This window comes from Vicia villosa, linkage group LG5 (assembly GCF_029867415.1).
Source record: "Vicia villosa cultivar HV-30 ecotype Madison, WI linkage group LG5, Vvil1.0, whole genome shotgun sequence".
Taxonomy (NCBI): domain Eukaryota; kingdom Viridiplantae; phylum Streptophyta; class Magnoliopsida; order Fabales; family Fabaceae; genus Vicia; species Vicia villosa.
Genome location: NC_081184.1, coordinates 171,441,114 through 171,460,572, shown reverse-complemented (window position 1 = coordinate 171,460,572; position 19,459 = coordinate 171,441,114). Strand labels below are relative to the sequence as shown.

The following is a 19,459-nucleotide window of genomic DNA, read 5'->3' as shown; positions in this document are numbered from 1 at the left end:
TCAAACAGAACCGCCTCCTGGTGCTCATCATAGAGCAGTACCTGATGTCCTCCGCGGCCACGCGGTCACGAGCACGCCTGTAGGGATCCGGCACATGGTTCCCTCTAAGGGGGGTGAAATCATTGGAAAAGCGGCATGTCTCTGTGTACTCCTCTACCTCTCCCAGCCAATAATATATGGGAAGTGTTGTAGTATCCAACCCTGAAAAAAAAATATGGTTATTTTAAAATACAATAAAAAACTATAAAAAAGTAGAAGAGTATAAGATTGTTACCACCAAAAGAGTACAGTTTCCTGTAACTGTCCTTGCCTTCCACAGGCATCCCTCTCCAAGTCTATGGTAACTATACGCCAGTATAGCCACTCCTCAATTGTACTCATGGATACGTGTTATACCCGATAAGTACGTCAGGTAGACGACGTCTGTGTACAACGAGCTCGCTTCCACAAAGAGTTGAGTGCCTATCAAATATAGGAAGTAGCATCTCAGCGTCCGCTCTCTGTGTGTAGTCTGCTCCAACTCGTCCCCCTCAGCCTGTTGTGACGCAGCGAGCTCCACATCATACTGTCTCTACAGGAATCTAAACCTGACGTGGGCCCCTCGTGTCCTCTCCACCTCCTCAAGGGCGTCATCGGGATCAGACCCTAGCTCAACAATCAACATCTCTTGAGCTTCCGCCTTCGTCAACCTACTGTGACAAAGGAGGGTACCCCTGATAGGTAGATGAAGTAGGCATGTCTCAAGATGACATCTCTCCGCAAAGGCCGCAAGCATACCATTATGTATGGTATTGTAGCCGAGCATACAGAGGTCTCTCATGCCAGAAGCTGCCAGTACCTCCTGAAACCATGGCGCGTCAGGCTGCGCGAGATCTTTAATCTTCCGCCCACGGTTGTAGAACCTATGGGGATCCCTACTCTGAAATTTTTAAATAATTCAAACAGTTAGTAATAAGCAAGGCCAGAACTGACTGAAATAAAAAGTAATTAACAAATAAAATTTACCTCTCCATCCCATATACGCTAGTTGCATGCTCGTCATACCCTGTCAAAAGGGATGCGTCTACAGGTCCCCCAGGGTACCAAATAGGCTCTGGCACCGGCTCATCCTCGTGTCTCTGCGTAGGTGGCACAATAGATCCTGTATTGCCCGTCACTGCCATGAGCACAGGAGTAGAAGCAGAAGTAGTGCAATGACGACGTCTACGGGGTGGTGGCATCTGTGAAGAACCCTTCGCATCATCTGGGGGCCTCCGTGAAGTATTAGTAGTAGATGAGGAAGACCCCTCAACTAGGACAACTGTAGAATGCCCGACTGTAGCGGGTGTACGAACTGGAACAGCAGCTGAGACCCCCTTAACTAGTACAGATGTAGAAGTACCGGTTGGAGCGGGTGTATCAGGTGAAACAGCAGCTCCATCAGTCATTTGAGATATAACACGCGCCCGTTCGCGACGCATAGATGCATGTTGCGCAGTCCTCCCATGTACATCTCTATCTGGCCCGTGAGTCATAATGACTGCATAGATAACCGTACATGAACAATGAAATATTAATAAACAAGAAACTAAAAAAAATACTCTTTCCGTAAATGCACCTAAGGAAGTATGTTAGTTTCAAAAACATTGGGTACTTCAGTAGATGAACCTACGGAAGTATGTTAGTTGTAAATACATTGGGTGCTTCCGTAGATGGATCTACGGAAATCCCCAACGTCCATTTCTTCCGTAGATGGATCTACGAAAGCAACTGAAACTCAGAAACGCAACAATGGTGTCTGAGTCAGTCCAGCCACTACAAACTCTTTTGTGTGGCTTGATCGTTCGTTTAAAACGTCAAACAAACCCTACATTGTCTCTAAACACTATTGTTAAACCTATCAATTCATTTATACTCCTAAATAATACTTGAATTTATTCTTGAACTTGAAATGCTTGAACACTCCACCACAAACCGGTTGGATCTGTTCCTTAAGATTCTTTGATCAAATAATAATAAAAACAAGGAAATAAAATACTATGATCTAACGTAAGGTTAGATCCATTAAAAATTACACAATAGTTTCCGATGTAGAAACTATTGTGAGAAAATAAATATCTTCCTAAAACTATGAAAAGAAGGAGGAAATAATAACTTGAACTTGAATGCTGTAAAATATTGTTGGAATCAAAAATAGGAAAACTGGACGAGAGAAACTATGGCTGGGACGAAAGATGGTCCAACCCCTTTTATATGAATGCTCTCCTCTTTATATAGTGTTCTGGTGATAACTTCTTTTCCAAATATCCTGCCAGTCTCGGTCTTCCATTCCCTAAAATATAGCAAGCAATTTAAACCAATTTGCTTACGTGCGTGGAAGGAGATATCTCAATCGTGCCAAGAGAATAGGTCAATGGGGGAATGGGTCTTCAAGTTTGAGACGTGGGTCTCAAGTTGTTGGTGGGCCCTTGGATGCTAAGGCAGGCGTCTCAGGGAAATGGCTGGCCCACTTGGCTATAGAGGTGGGCGCCTCTTGTTCTTGGTGGGCCCATTTGGCTTTGGGGACGGGCGCCTTCTTCTTGTGAGGAGTTGAGCTTGCTTCGTGGACCGGCCCTTTAAATATTTTCCATTTCCTTTCTTCTATTTTCCACCTCCATTTTTCTATATCACTTCCCTTTTATTTCTTTTACTTTTTAAATCAATTTCTTCTTCTATTGTTAATAATTCTCGCACGAACATAATATCTGAAATAATGAAAATACTAGCATAATACTAAAATAAAGTAATTTAATTAAAAGAAAATACGAACATTATTTATGTAAATCAAATAAAATATACTATATAATTTCGTGTTATCAGATATTCACATCATTTTGCTAGATAAAAGGAAAGAGAAACTCCAATAGAAATATATTGGAAGGGAAAAGTACCTGATGAACATGTTCCCATGCAATAGTAGAAACTTTCGACGATATTGAGCTTGAACTATTCACTCCTCTTGAATATCTCAAATCATCGATGTGTTATTGCTAACCAAGTCAATCTACACCCCTATAACGTCTATTTTAAAACTCATGAAAGCTATATTCTCATCATTATAATGCCAGATAAAATGAACCAAGGTAACTCTAATAGAAAAATACTTCGAAGATGACCTTCTTTTCGTAGGAACCTAAATAATTCTACCCATAAATAAGAAAACATCAAAATGCTATGCCCGATAAAAAGAACGAGGTGAACTCCAATAAAAAATATTGGAAGAGAAAAATACTCCAAAGATGAAATTTGTCTCGTGCAAATGTCAACAAATATATCCATAAATATGGAAAAAATCAAAACAATGACGGCTGTGGGATTAGAACCCATGCCCTTTCGGACCAGAGCCTAAATCTAGTGCCTTAGACCACTCGGCCAAACCGTCCTAATATTCAAATTTGTAAATTGTTATTAGTAATCATGGTTTATTGTTTAAATTTCAACTATCATAATTTTTTTTTATCATAAATGCTAGTTGTCACAACTTCATTTTCTATGTATGGATTGAACATAGTGACCATTGAATAAATTATCATGTTTATCATTTCTTAAATAGTATCGTTTATCTTTTATCCAAGAGACGGAAAAATGGTGTTAGTAATCACATATGAAATTAAATTTTCTATGAAACTATGAAGACATTCATTATTACTCTTTCATATATGGTTCATTTGAATTCCATCCTAATTCATATATGACGCGGGAAAACTCGTGGGCATGTGAAATGTAAATGACTCGTGGCCATTAAGAATTTGAAGAAGGTAAACCAAGAAACCAACATAGAGAGGAGTAATATCCACAAAGAAGGACCAAACCAATCGAAGTAGAAGAAGAAATAACTAAAGGAGAGTAACGAAACAAAAAATCTAATACATAATAATAATCAAACAGAAGAACCAATAGAGAGACATAACTAAACAAAACAAACAATAGAGAGAAAAGTAATCAAACGGAAGAAACAATAGAGAGAGAAAAGTAAGCAAACAAAATAATCAATAGAAATATGAGTAATCAAATAAGAGAGACAATAGAGAGAAAATCAACTAATCAGAAGAACAAAATCAAACTAACTGAACAAAATCAAACCAAACTATATCAAATAAAACCAAACAAAATCATTCTAAACTAAACCAAATAAATTTGAACTAAATCATATAAAATCAAGTTAATCAAACAAATTCAAACAAAATTGAATCAACCAAATCAAACTTTGACAAATCGTAACGAAGAAAAATGACAATAAATGTTGTACATGACCAATATTAGAACCAGTTAAGAAGGGTATATATATATATATATATATATATATAGAGAGAGAGAGAGAGAGAGAGAGAGAGAGATAGAGAGATAGAGAGAGAGAGAGATAAATGATATATATGACAAATAACATAACCAACGATGAAAGAATGAACCAAAACCATGTGTCATTTAATCTCGACCATCAAGCATACAAAATTAGAGACGACATGTCGAGAACAATTTAGCGATTTAGTATAAATATTTTTTTCTTCAATAGAATATTTTATTAAAAAATTAAAAACAAACATTTTCCAAAACTTCCAGGAACTCAACAACAAAAGCAATCAACAATTTTAGGTGGATCGAAACAAGCTCTATATATTATATTATTAATAGAGATAACAAAGTAGAAAAAGAGAAAAAGACTATGGTTTAAATTCTAATACTAGCACGACTTAAGTAAAAAAAAGTTTACAAAAAGAATATATATATATATATATATATATATATATATATATATATATATATATATATATATATATATATATATTAAAACATAAATAAAAAGTATTTCATTTTAAAGTATTCATAGTTAGTCAAATTCTTACGTTAAATTTGATATCTAACTACATGATTAACTTTTGATATCTCTATCTCACAAGAGAATTTAGTGAGATTGTTGACTTTAGTACCTCACATTATTTTAGTCTTAATATGTTATTTAGAAAGGAATATTTGAAGTAAGGTTTACTCGCCTAACATACGTTGAAATCTTGCCTACTTAATACTTTTTCTATTGCATTCTCAACATGAAGTCTCCAACAACATGTCTTATTTAATGGATCAGTTTGTCAAACAAAAATCTCAATATGGAACGACAATCAAACAAGAGAAACCAATAAAGAGATATAACCATACAAAATAACCAATATGGAGAAAAGTAATCAAATAGAAGAAACAATAGAGAGAGAAAATAAAGCAAACAAAATAATCAATAGAAATATGAGTAATCAAATAGGAGGAATATTTGAAGTAAGGTATATTCGCCTAACATACGTTAAAATCTTGCCTACTTAATACTTTTTCTATTGCATTTTCGAACAACATGTCTTATTTAATGGATCAATTTGTCAACATAATGATTTGGCTTCGCCGTACTACAGGATCAACGTGTGGAATTTGAATAATCCGAGGGTTAGGAATTTCATGTGAAATAACATTATACTATTATATACACATTTACTTATATGATCTTATTATTTTAAATCATGTAAATATTTTTGTTGGATCTTTGATATATAACTAATAGAATGCTTTGAGCATTCATATTTCCAAATAAAATGATCTTGTTAGCATCATAATAAAACAATACTTTTCTCGTGTTCGACTATAGTTGAAAGTCCTGAATCTAAGGCCACCATGAATTCCAATCTAGTTCCAATGATGCACTTTTGGTATTGCGAAAGAGTTATTGCTTGACATTGCATATTAGAATTCATGAAAGCTATATTCACATCATTTTGCTCGGTAAAAGGAAAGAGAAACTCCAATAGAAAAATATTGGAAGGGAAAAATACTTCAAATATGAACATGTTCCCATGCAATAGTAGAAAATCTCCACGATATTGAGCTTGAACTACTCACTCCTTCTGAATTCCTCAAATCATTGCTAATTTATTGCTAGCCAAGTCAATCTGCACCCCTAGAACATCTATTTTAAAACTCTTGAAAACTACATTCTCATCATTATACCGGATAAAAGAAACGAAGGGAACTCCAATTGAAAAATATTGGAAGGGAAAAATACTTCGAAGATGACTTTCTTTTCGTGCAAACATAAATAATTCTACCCATAAATGTGAAAACATCAAAACAATGACGGCTGTGGGATTTGAACCCACGCCCTTTCGGACCAGAGCCTAAATCTGGCGCCTTAGACCACTCGGCCAAACCGTCCTTATATTTAAATTTGTACATTGTTATTAGCAATCATGATTTATTGTTTAAATTTCAATTATCATAATTTTTTTAATCATAAATGATAGTTGTTACAATTTCATTTTCTATGTCTGGATTGAACACAGTGACCATTGAATAAATTATCATGTTTATCATTTCTTGAATAGTATCGTTTATCTTTTATCCAAGAGACGGAAAAATGATGTTAGTAATCATATATGGTATTAAATTTTCTATGAAACTATGAAGACATTCATTATTACTCTTTCATATATGGTTCACTGGAATTTCATCCTGACTCATATATGAGGCGGGAAAACTCGTGAGCATTAAATGTGCAATGTAAATGACTCGCGACCATTAGGAATTTGAAGAAGCTAAAACAAAAAACCAACATAAAGAGGATTAATATCCACAAATAAGGACCAAACCAATCAAAGTAGAAGAAGAACTAACCAAAGGAGAGTAATGAAACAAAAAATTTAATACAGAACAATAATCAAACAGAAGAACCAATAGAGAGATATAACTAAACAAAATAACCAATAGGGAGAAAAGTAATCAAATAAAAGAAGCAATAGAGAGAGAAAAGAAAGCAAACAAAATAATCAATAGAAATATGAGTAATCTAATAGGAGAGACAATAGAGAGAAGATCAACCAATCATTAGATCAAACTAACTGAACAAAATCAAACCAAACCATATCAAATAAAACCAAACAAAATCATTCTAAACTGAACCAAATCATGTTGAAATAAATCATATAAAATAAGTTAACCAAACAAATCCAAACAAAATTGAATCAAATCAAACCAAACATTAACAAACCTTAACGAAGAAAAAGGACAATAAAAGTTGTACATGTCCAATACTAGAACCAGTTAAGAAGGAGAGAGGGAAAGATGATATACATGACAAATAACATAACCAACGATGAGATATTGAACCAAAACCATGTGTGATTTAATCTCGATCATCAAACACACAAAATTAGAGAAGACATGTCGAGAACAATTTTACGATTTAGCATAAATATTTTTCTTCAATAGAACAATTCATTAAAAAAATAAAAACAAACACATTTCCAAACTTTCAGAAACTCAATAACAAAAGTAATCGGTAGTTATAGGTGGATCGAAACAAGCTCTATATATTATATTAATAATAGAGATAGCAAAGTAGAAAAAGAGGAAAAAACTAGAGTTTAAATACTAATACTAACAAGACTTATGTAAAAAAAGGATTTAAAGAGAATATATACATAGTAAAACATAAATAGACTAAACCACCCTTAACCCAATTATAATAAAAGACCTATTACATATTATTTAAGAGTTGCCAATATTTTGTTTGTTAGTTTGGTTGACGCTTCTTCTTTTACAAGGGCGAACCTTGATAAAAAATGGAATTATTTTTACAAGAACATTGACACCAATTATCTAAAACTAGTGCTTCACCCGACATGTCAATTTATTAACGGTAAAGTGTATCACTTTTAACAAATAAACAAATAGATTTGATGATCATTCTAGCACTCAAGTTAAAACTTTTTTAGATTCTCAGTTGATAAATTTTTGAGAAATATTATGATTATTATTTTGAGAAACTTATAATTGATGCGATTTTAAACATAAAGTGATTAAAATAAGAGTATTATGTAATAAAAGTAGTAAAAATATAATACAACAAACCAATTTATTTAAGTAAGAAGAGTAACATACATCATTAATTCGTTATTTTTATAGTTGTAGGCCTCCAAATCGTAACTTGCTCATGCAATGAAGAAGTTGTTAGACTACAATTTTTTCTATAATTAAATAGAACCATCGTCATGTTAGTTCATTTCCATTCTAAAATCTATCCAAAAAGATTACACACTCATATGCTTAAGAACACGATAATTTGTAGTACTTATCCCATTGTTGATCATAATGTACGACAAATAATTCATCTTTCTTAAGCTTATTCAATATATGGTATTTGCAATTTGCATGTTATTATGTGATAGATATTTATGATTGGGCAATTTGAGCATTCTATACTATTGTAATTTTTTGGTACAATAAACTATTGTAATTTATATAAGAGAATTTCTTAATACACCCCACCCCTTATATTTCTAGTGCACCTTGTGAAATTCCAAAAACACCTTTAATTTTCGGATAGACATTTTTGGACGTACCTAACACACATACAATTTATTCGTTTTTGAGCTACGCCTCAATTTTATGATTAAATTTATAGAGTTGAAAATAGTTATCTCACAAATTTTATGCTAAAATTCATGGAAGAAATTAGTTCATGGTCCTCTACCCAAGCCCCTCAATTCAAATCTATGTGAAATTACTTATCAACAATGAAAGCAATTTTCCATAAAAAAAAATAACAACAAAGGATGTTAATAATAATTATGTAGATTGAATATTTTTAACTTCAACCATAACTCCTAAGTTTTAAATAATTTTGAGAGAGATTTAAATTTGACATCCAAAATTATGAATCCAGATCTTACAAAATGAGAACATCAAAGAAAGGGAAGATTAAAATGAAAGGGACATGGTGGAGTTGTGGCTTCGGTGTTTATCGACGAATGTGGTTGTTAGTGGGGAAACACTTCGGCGCACCATGAGCGCAAAGATGGAATTTGGCTTCCCATAATTTTTGATTTGGATTTTCTTTTATTTAAGAATTTTTTAATACATTAAATCGTGGCTTGTTATTGACCCTTTGATTCATCTGACAACATATAAGTAGCATTTTAGAAATTTATTTTTGGAGATTTTTTGAAAATGCATTTTCTAAATAAAATTAAAAAGAAGTTTGTTAGTATGTTGAGAAATATTCATATATAAATTTGTATTGACTAATGCACTAATCGTGAAATAAGAAATTAGTGATTTCTTTGCATATTCTTCTTCTTATCAAGGTGACCCATTCATTTATAAAGATGCATCTATTTTATTTAAAAAAATGGAAATTGTGTAAAGAAAATAGAAAAGGAATATTTGAGGGGAGGAGTCATCTGGAGCAGAAGAAATAGTCATAACCAGTTCAGGTTGTTTCTAACTATCTTCTCATAAAAATAAATCATATTCATATCTTCCTCAAATAGTCACCATTCATTCCCATTCACCCCAATCATGTCTTCTGTCTTAGGTAAAGAAACACCTTCACTTCACACATATCTTGATTTCTTTCACCATATTTAATTGCTGATTGTTTGTATATATATATGTTTTAACAGAACACTTGCTGGATGTGGAAGAACATCAGCAACAACAACATGTGGATTTTACTAAACCAAAATTCCAGATAAAAAATCTGACAAAAGATTCCGATGATGGAAAAATTCACATACTCAAAGGCATCACCGTTGACATTCCAAAGGGTATGATTGTTGGGATCATTGGCCCTAGTGGTAGCGGCAAGTCAACTCTCTTAAGGGCTTTGAATCGCCTCTGGGAGCCACCTTCCTCCTCCGTCTTCCTCGACGGGCAAGATATCTGCCACCTCGATGTTGTTTCCCTCCGCCGTAAGGTCGCCATGCTCTTTCAGCTCCCGGCTCTCTTTGAAGGTCAGTGATCTCAGTTCAACCTTTTGTATCTGTAATTATATAACTGCAACAAATTTGATTATTTTAATGTTGTACTAGTACAGGGACAGTTGCGGACAACGTTAGATATGGTCCACAACTGAGGGGAGTAAAGCTAACAGATGACGAGGTGGGGAAGTTGCTGACAATGGCGGATCTGGATGCTTCTTTCATGGATAAGTCTGGTGCTGACCTCTCAGTAGGTCAGGCTCAAAGAGTTGCACTTGCAAGAACTCTAGCTAACTCACCTGAGGTATATTTCATCTACGATGAATCCAAATACTAATGTTTGTTTATGGATTGTTTGATGTTTTGGTGTTGTTAATTTGGAAGGTTTTGCTGTTGGATGAACCTACTAGTGCATTAGATCCGATATCGACAGAAAACATAGAAGATGCTTTGATGAAGTTGAACAAGAATAAAGGCATGACACTGATCATGGTTTCTCATAGCATCAAACAAATTCAAAGGATGGCTGATGTAGTGTGTTTGGTGGTTGATGGTGAGATTGTTGAAGTCCTTAAGCCTAATCAACTCTCTCAAGCTGAACATCCTATGGCAAGAAGGTTTCTTGAACTAAGTTCTTAGTTAACATATGTGATGTCCCTATCTAGGTCTCTACTCTTGTTGTGACCACTTGTTGGGTATAGTGGCTGTCCACTTTGAAGACAATGATTCTTAACGCCCATTTGTTCTACTTGCTGCTTTATCAGCCATACATGTTGAGTCCACCCTCATAAATATCACCGAATTATTCAACTCTCATGATTTATTTATGTAGTTGCTTTTAAGGCATGTTTGACACAAATAATTGACATGTTGTAATAATACACCGTAAAGGAAATAGTAATTGTAATCTTCTTATTCACTTCATTGCGAATCTATTCCAACTCTATACTCAGAATTTGATTGTCCTTGCACATAAGTCGATCTTGATTTCTAATCTCTAGAAACTTAAATCTCTAGTTGTTTCAAATTAATTTAAAATTTTACAACAACAAAAATATCAAATGGAGTAAAACTTGTTCTGTAATATATTTTTAATTTTAACATACTATTAAATTTACCCGAATCCATATTCCATCCTATTCCTAACATAAGAATAGGATATTTATGAAGTACATAATAAGCGAGTGGGGGAACAAGTAGTTAGAATCTTTTATCTTCTTCAGTGTGATGAGTATCGTGCATGAACCATAAACATGTTAGATCCAGCACAGTCTTCTTCACCCACCAACTCTTCCATCTCCTCCTCTGATCTTGACACTCAGGTACTACTACCTATTATCAATCAATTCTTCTTTTATTTCCTTTCAATAATTAATTCTTGTTTATTTTATGGATCCATTCTATTCTATGATAGTCTACGGGATCATTCTTCCATGACAGAAGCACCACATTAGGCACTCTCATCGGTCTCACCTTCAGAGCCCCACCTCACAACACGAACTCACCTTCCGCCGTTGAACCCTCTCGGAGGGCCGTCAAGTCAAAGAGGAACATAAATTCCAACGCCGCGGATTTCGTGGTTTCCAAGCGCCGGAGGAGGTGGTGGAACTTTTGCAGTCACGGCGATTCAAGGTCGGCTTCGCTGGGTGAGTTTCTGGAAGTTGAAAGGCGTTTCGGCGATGCTGTTTTTTATGAAACGGCTGCGGAGTTGGAAGGATTGGTGGTGGATTCACCGCAACAGAGGAGCAGCGGAAGGGCGTTGTTTGCCGACGGGAGAATTCTTCCGCCGTCCGATGTTGAGGAAAGATCGTCCACGGCGGGAAGTCTTTGCGGTAGATTTCCGGTTTCGATTACCGGGATCTGTAGCAGTGGTGCTGGATGAGATCAAGTTTGATTTTTTATTTTTAACAAAATTATACTGAAAGATAAAAATAACTGTATTTTCTTTTTCAGATTGAAATTTGATGTACTGTTGTTTGTTTGATTAAATCTAATAAAAAAAATTCTCACAACATAGTTTTACCATTTTATTTTATTCTCAACCGTGATAAAGATTTTTTTTAAAAATATAATTTAACGATTGTATAACATGAAGACGATCACAAAAACAAAATACATTTTAAAAAAATAAAATTGTTGGATTAAAATGAATCTACATAAAATAAATTTTTATGTGATTATATTGATACATTTGATGATATGATTAGAAAAATTTAGATTGGTTGGAAAAATTTACTCGCACCAAAAAGTTAAGTGGCCTATATGTTCGATCAACGATTAACTAGAGATGCCAACACATTTTTCCTTGATAAGTTGGTTTGGGATATGTTTCAAAATGCTAATAAATTCTGGGCACGACTCCTTTCCCACAAGTATTTGCGGGTTCTTATTTATTTTTACTTTATCTAACCACATGTTCCTGCACTTGGTACTTTATTGTCATAGCAATAATGTCTTGAAAGATGCGATTGATTTAAGACCTTGTTCAAACCCCTCTCCTACTAATACACCTATTTGACCTTTTTTGCCCCCTTATTGCCCTTGTTGACTCTATGTTCACATTCATGAATCATGACCTTAACCATCTCATATCAACTACTTCTACAACTAACTATCTCACAACATCACCACTGAATTCACTAGTATAAATCTTAGTTTCAACCCAATACAAAAGATGTTTTCATTTGGTTCGATAAGTACTTACACTACTAATTGGATCCTCCGCAACAAAGAAGATTTACTTGATCATAACACAAAGTCTCATTCTTAGAATTGAATATGAAAACTCTGTCTATAAAAAAAGATCAAGTTCCTCTTTTGACTTGCTTGTCACAATTTCCTTCTTATTCTCTCCCTGTTTCACTACTGCAACATGACCCCCTTAACTATGTATTTCAAATGTGGCATAGAAAAATAGTCTTTCTTCATCGTGTACGTAATTGTTGGGATTCTAGAACCCTTTAGATGCACATTGCATTTAACCATCCAAATTTTTTCTCGACTCTGGATGTAAATGTTTGGGAAAAAATGAGATTCATTGTGCCTAGCCTAACATATATTTTGCAAGAATCTGACGTGCTTCAAGAAATTGTAAATCTACTTGCCGCATGAAACCATTCTGATGTGTCGCTTCCATGACTATCTATTCCATGGAAGACTCATTCAATAATTGCTTATTAAACCTCAAAATGAACATACACAAAATTGATACATTAAGTGGATCTCCCTTAATTATTCAAGCACTATTATTAATGTCGATGGAAGTTATAATAGAACACCAATGCACTTGCTTTTGTGATATTATTTGCACCTCATTTAGAATAAGGAAATGCAACTTCTCTAGATTCACTCATAACTCTTTGAATATACTCAATGCAAAATTTTAGGCCATCTACAAAGGACTTTCAGTAGCCAAAGATATGTGAAGTATTGATTTGATATGTTATACAAATTCATCCATCAATATCATCCTCTTTATTGTCAATACCACCTTGTACAAGTATCATAAACATTCAACATTGATTCAAAGTATTAAAGATATGCTGATTAAAAACACTTTATTTCGAGTTGTCCACACCTTTTTGTGAAAATAATTAAAGTGCAGATTGCATGCCAAAGCTTGATGTATCTACTAACAATGATCTCTTAACTTACAATTTCTCTCTACTAGTATTGAGTAACCTCTTCACAGTTCACATCGTTGATAATTTATTTTTACATTCTCTCTATTTTGTAACATTAAAAAAAAAACAATACATATTTATGTTGTAGGCCTACATAAAAACATATTCTTGTTCTTTAAGCCATACCACCCAATCTCAAGTTTGTGGGATTAGATTTTTAAGCTCAATCACCTTTTTTTTCCTTCAATATTGATGGGCTTGTTCAATAAATTGTATTAAAGAAAACATCACTAATGAATAAATTGATTTCTCACCTCATACTAAGAATCACCTTCTTTTTTTTTTCAATATCAACAGCGTTGTCAATTAGTTGTCCTTTTATTTAAAAAACACATGTAAAAAATAAATTGATTTTTCACCACATAAGTAACAATTATTTTATATTTATAGTTTTTTTAATAAAGACAATTTATTGATTAAAAAATAAAAAGGATAAGAAGACATAAAACCTAACCCATCAAAAAATTAGCAAAAATGATAAATTGGAAATATCCAACCTATCTCTAAAAAACTTTCAAAAGCACAAATAGAAAGTGAACCCCACCAAACGTCATAATCAACAAAAAAAAACAACATTGCATAATCTAACTGCACATGCACTTTCTTCTTTGAAAATGTGAAACATCATAAATATAAAGGAGCATATAATGTGTAAAGTATATCTCCATTTTAATTAAAATGTGAAAATATTCAAATCATTAAATGCAAGAATGACCATCATTGAGTCAGTTTCAAGTCAAAGATGGAAAATTCTTATCTACCCAACTCAAAAAGTTGGGTAAAGTTACCTTCAATGTAAAATGTCTTGGAAATAACAAATAATTGTGTTATTTTAAAATTAATTAAATGTGTTATAATTAAATGGCATCTTATGATTGGTTGAAGGTACACTACCCAACCTTTTGGGATGGGTAGAGAAGTTGTCCCCGTCAAAGATTTCTCAAATTATTTCTATTTTCATAATAGATGGCAAGCATGATTCTATGCTATTCAACTCGAAAGGAGGTGTGAAATTCAATCTTAGCTGAGAAAGCATCCAAAAGTATTCTTAGACTATCCCTAAATATGCCACCACAAGTTGATATTCCATGATTTTTTCTTGAAACTCCATCTTTGTTGCACTTAATCCAATTACAACTAGAAAAATTTTGGGCACTAACTTGTATGATTCTAGGTGTTGTAAGAGGTCGGAATTTGATGTCAAAGTATTTAATAGTTGCAAACTCATGAATTGAAGAGTACATGTGCCCCTTGAAAAAAGTAGATGTCATATAGACCAATTGTTTAACATGAAGAATGTCTCTATCAAAGTCAATGTTACCATTTTGAAACATGATATCATTTCTTATGTGCCATGTTTTTCAAAGAATTATTATGATTAAATTCATGATCAAATTATGAATTTGAGTTCTCCAACTACAACCAACAAATTTGAATAAGTTTTCACAACTAGTTCTATCAATGTTCATGTGCTTTCTTAGTCTGACTTGAAAATTCTATCTTAAAATCTGAGCCAATAGTGGCTGGAGAGTCGACATCCTCCTTTTGAGGTGTCCTTAGTGCTTTGGTGGAAAATATTGTTCAACTTTCTGGTTCATATCTGAGGAGCTCTAAATTTGTTTCTAATTTTCTCTATTTTTTCCTGTTGCGTGTTGTGGAGCTTTCCTGGTTGTGGTGCTTTTGTTAGAGAAACTGTTTTTTTTTTACTTTGTTGTTTTATGCTGGTGAATTGGTACTCATTGTGTTTATCGCCAGAATTTCGTTGTAATGTTTGTGCTCTTTGTCCATATATATATATATATATATATATATATATATATATATATATATATATATATATATATATATATGTTTGTTTTTAAAAAAAGTGGTCTGCAACTTCCACATCATGATTACAAAGAGAGTCACCTCGAAACCATATGCACTTCCTTTCAAATTATGTTGTCTTCTATTGCAATAACATTATGCATTAGTTTCCATCACTAATGACTTAACATGTGGTATATCGGGAAGCCACATGAACTTTGTCCAAGAAGGATCAACGAGATCCCTTGTGATACAATTGTAATCTCATTTGTTCGACATTGGTTCCTATTTCTTTTGAGTAGATCTAATTTCACATTTCATGGAGGCCTTCTAAAGGTACGTTAGCTTATCGGTATAGGCGGAAATATAGAGAAGCCAAAACACATCGTTCATGGAGTTTTCATGGTAGGGATATGTTTTACAAAGAGTGGGGGTAGAGTTGGAAAGATTATTATTTAGGTACAGGGGTGTGGCCTAGAAATTTTTTTATGGAGGCCCCACGTTGGGCGCAAAATGTTCCATATAAAACATCTTTGGTTAATCTCCATGAAGTTGGTCACGACGGATCACAAAGTTAAGGGGTTTTGGTGTTTTTAGGATAGACAAGGAGTGACAGTCATTGTTGGACTACTCAAGGTTTTTCATGTTCTTCTGCTTTTTCCTGTTATTCATCGTCCACCCCTTTTTGTTTGGTCTCAAGGACCTATTTATATTGCAAGACTTCCCCATGAATACTGAAGAGGTGCGGTTTTAATAGGATTTAATAACCATTAATCATTTGTAACAGATTCAATCATTAACTATTTTGTAACAGATTCGACCAGTAATTATTCCAAGAATATCATAATGGCTCCATTTTGGATGGTCCTTCAAGAACCCGACAAATTGAGTATGGGATGTGCACGAAACTTATCGTTTGACCTCATAAAAAAATCCTAGGATGTACATGTATAATACCAAATAATTATGATGTAATTATTAAGTAAATAAATCTTCATACCAGAATACTTGAAAGTAAGTTATCCGGTGAAAGAAAAATAAATACTATAATTCTTTAAACATAGTGGGAGATAATAGTAGAAGGGTTCAAATTCATCAATTTTGAAAAAAAATTACATGGGATGATAAAAATTGAATAATAATATATTTAAATTTGAAAAATGATAAAATATAATATTTTAAAATTATAGGAATGAACAATCCGTGGAGACAGTGTAGAGGTGCCATGGAAATGCTTATTCTTCCAGAATCGAGCCAGCCCCCGTGCAAATTTCATTCTCTGGTTGACATTACTTGGCAGACTATCTACTAAGGATAGACTAGTGAGATTTGGACTGATTCAGGATACTAAGTGCTGCTTTTGTCAACAGATGGAAACGATGCAACACCTTTTCTTTGCGTGCGATTATTTTAGTAAAATCTGGGAGGAAATGTTGCAATGGAATGGATACAAGAGGACTGCCACTACCTGGGACAAGGAGAAACTATGGCTGATCAAAAAGACAACAAAGAAAGGTTGGCGTAGAGAGATTTTGAGGATAATTCTAGCTGAGACTATATATCATATTTGGTATGAGAGAAACGAGGCGTTGTTTAAGCACACAAGACCGAGTATGAACATCTCCCGTAGGATTAAGGATAGAGTGATGAGTAGAAGCCTCTTGTATAGGAAGCTAATTCCACATGTTAGTGTTAGGAATGATAGCTTGATATAAGTGTTTTTGATGTGGTTTGTTTTTTAGAGGCCTGGATCTAGGATCAGCTTGTATTACATGTTTTTGGAATTAATAAAAGTTTATTTCTCTCCAAAAAAAATTTATAGGAGTGTGGGAGATAAATATAAGAAATTGTTAATTCCACTTTAAATGGTGAAAAAACACCATATAAAAAAAAAATCAAAAATACCCTTTTAATTTCAAAAATACATTTTCGAATGCACTATGCATCTCACTAAAATACACCGTAAAGATATGGAATAAAGTTTTCCTTCTTGGTAGTACAAAAGGAGGAGTAATATTCTCATTGTATCTCAAAATTTGGGAAACATATCCTCTCATACCCTTTATGTCTAGCCATCCCTTATGTTTCTAATCCAATGGTTGAAAACCTTAAAAATAAATAAAATGAGTTTTGCAAAGAGAGAAAAAACATATATGAATGGCATTGAGACAATGCACAGGATCCAAATCTCAAAATTTGTTCTTGGTAATCAAGTGGGGTGTGATTATTGTCACCTTTCCGAGCCCTTCTTTTGATTTAGATGTAACCCGTACTGTGTCTTATACTTTCAATATTTGGAGGATTCACTACCTCAAAATTACATCTGGCTCAATGATATATGCTAATGCTATTACCCTTATGTCTTTATAAAAAAAATTTGAAATTAATGTTTGTGTTTATTGGAAATTTTAAAAAAATACCAGATTTTTCTGGTAGTTAACTTTCAACAATTTTTTTTATATTATCGAAAATTTCGAAATTTCCAATAAATTATAACACTTATAACAATTGACTCAAATTTCGAAAAATTTTGAAATTTTCAATACAATTTTTTTTTTTGAAAAATTTATATTGGAAATATAAAAATTAACTACCGCAAATTTGGTACGTTACTGAAATTTTGTTCTTGCCAACCCTAGATTTATTCATAAGCAATTTGAAAATTAAGAGAGTGTAAAATATAATTGAGGAGTAGCATGTTAAATCCTGTAATATTTGAGGATATTGCTCTACTCCTCTTAAAATGCACATTATTTTATAGAAAACACACTATAAATATTAAGTAATGTATTTTTTTATTTTATTTTAGAAATGATATTGGTACACTAAAAGTGACAACTAACACCGTATATTGATACGGTTTTAGTTTTTTTTAATATATAATAAATATTTTTCATTTTTTTCAAATACTGAAACATAAGTGTATTTGATACGGTGTACTAGTAGCATATTGTGTATGGTTTTCAGTGTAAGAATTGTAATCCTCTCTTTTTTTTTTTTTAATTTTTTTTATAGATTTGAGTATATACAAAACTGTATAGAACTATCTGAGAAAAAGGATGAGGAGTATAACTATTGTAGCCTCACATAATCCAGCTCAAATGCTAATACAGAGCAAAAGTTTGCTAATACCATAAAAAAACCAGCATGGATGATTTACAATACAAGGATTTCATTTAGTTACTATTGTGGTTACACAAGTGGCCTTGAATACAAAAATTAAATCATATAATCATATAGACTAACTCTAACTTTATCTTACAAAAAAATACAAGAATTTCTACCAAATACAAATAAACCAAATTGAAGAAAAAAGAAAAAGAGAGTTTCATTTAAGGCCTTCATGGAGTTTCATCAATTGTCTCCAGTGCTGGTCTCCAAGATCTTTGCTTGCAGTACCTTTGAACATGTTCTGTCTCCATTACCACCCCATTCTTATCACCTTCCAATACTATTCTCTTTGCCTCTGAATTAGGAAACATGCAGAACTCACTAAAAACCGGAAATATCTTTCCCAAGTTGTTCAAACTCGCATGCTTCGTCGCCCTCGACGCTTTATAGTTAAGAGAACTCATTTCTTCATGAGTTAAAACTGAGTATAGAAGTTCCATTGGTAGAAGAAAGTAAAACTTGCGCCTCTCGAGTTCTTCATCGGCTAATAGTCCTTGAATTCGATGTCCTACTTTGAGGTAGCTTGAGTCACAGACAAACTGTCCGGGATATTCTACCATTAACTCTGCAGCTTTTATTGCTTTTGTGTATGCTTCTATTCTTCCATCTAAGAGTAAAACCTTGAACACACCTTTGGTTGGAGTACAAGAAGCAACATTGCCCATTTCTTAGAAATGTTGGATGGTTGGAGATGGAGTTGAGTTGAGTTGGAGGTTGTCAGAGCTTCTTATTTATGTGTAATCTGTTGGCATATCTTTTAATATTAATCATCAACTTTGTCTTACTCAAAATGATATCTTCACAACAAAGTTTCCCAACTGGCAGCAGCTTAGTTTTATTTCATTACAATATAATATAAGCAGTTGTTAAGAAATGTGGTTTAGTCTTAACTCTTTTCTATAAAATCGATTTGTAGGATGAAGATTATTCCTTTTATAAGTAAATGTTCAGATCATATATTGTCAATGTGTTACTCTTAACACACCCTCACGTCTAAAATTGAACATCTGTGATTTATCAGCTGTTAAACGAGATTTTAATACC

General features: G+C 33.2%; 3 protein-coding genes and 1 non-coding gene across 4 annotated transcripts; 2 read left to right on the top strand and 2 right to left on the bottom strand.

The window, feature by feature from the left end:
* Positions 1-6,130: 6,130 nt before the first annotated feature.
* TRNAL-UAG (transfer RNA leucine (anticodon UAG)) lies at positions 6,131-6,210 on the bottom strand. Its single transcript has one exon. It is a non-coding gene; the product is annotated as a tRNA-Leu (tRNA).
* Positions 6,211-9,197: 2,987 nt separating this feature from the next.
* Positions 9,198-10,679, top strand: LOC131603947 (ABC transporter I family member 17). The gene is made up of 4 exons (XM_058876426.1): positions 9,198-9,370; positions 9,459-9,788; positions 9,872-10,059; positions 10,140-10,679. Exons 1-4 carry the CDS (start codon positions 9,355-9,357, stop codon positions 10,392-10,394), a joined length of 789 nt encoding a protein of 262 aa, XP_058732409.1. The 5' UTR covers positions 9,198-9,354; the 3' UTR covers positions 10,395-10,679.
* Positions 10,680-10,790: 111 nt separating this feature from the next.
* On the top strand, positions 10,791-11,767 carry LOC131603948 (uncharacterized protein At3g17950). The gene is made up of 2 exons (XM_058876427.1): positions 10,791-11,077; positions 11,170-11,767. Exons 1-2 carry the CDS (start codon positions 11,009-11,011, stop codon positions 11,635-11,637), a joined length of 537 nt encoding a protein of 178 aa, XP_058732410.1. The 5' UTR covers positions 10,791-11,008; the 3' UTR covers positions 11,638-11,767.
* A 6,604-nt stretch (positions 11,768-18,371) lies between these two features.
* On the bottom strand, positions 18,372-19,235 carry LOC131608213 (uncharacterized). The gene has a single exon (XM_058880134.1). It carries the CDS (start codon positions 19,078-19,080, stop codon positions 18,586-18,588), a length of 495 nt encoding a protein of 164 aa, XP_058736117.1. The 5' UTR covers positions 19,081-19,235; the 3' UTR covers positions 18,372-18,585.
* Positions 19,236-19,459: the final 224 nt, after the last annotated feature.

What these genes read in the sequence shown, in the direction of transcription:
- LOC131608213 (XM_058880134.1), bottom strand. Translation starts at nt 19,080, where the DNA reads ATGGGCAATGTTGCTTCTTGTACTCCAACCAAAGGTGTGTTCAAGGTT.
- LOC131603948 (XM_058876427.1), top strand. Translation starts at nt 11,009, where the DNA reads ATGTTAGATCCAGCACAGTCTTCTTCACCCACCAACTCTTCCATCTCC. An exon ending in CCTCTGATCTTGACACTCAG is followed by an intron (nt 11,078 to 11,169) that starts GTACTACTACCT and finishes ATTCTATGATAG; the next exon opens with TCTACGGGATCATTCTTCCA.
- LOC131603947 (XM_058876426.1), top strand. An exon ending in GCTCCCGGCTCTCTTTGAAG is followed by an intron (nt 9,789 to 9,871) that starts GTCAGTGATCTC and finishes GTACTAGTACAG; the next exon opens with GGACAGTTGCGGACAACGTT. An exon ending in CTCTAGCTAACTCACCTGAG is followed by an intron (nt 10,060 to 10,139) that starts GTATATTTCATC and finishes TTAATTTGGAAG; the next exon opens with GTTTTGCTGTTGGATGAACC.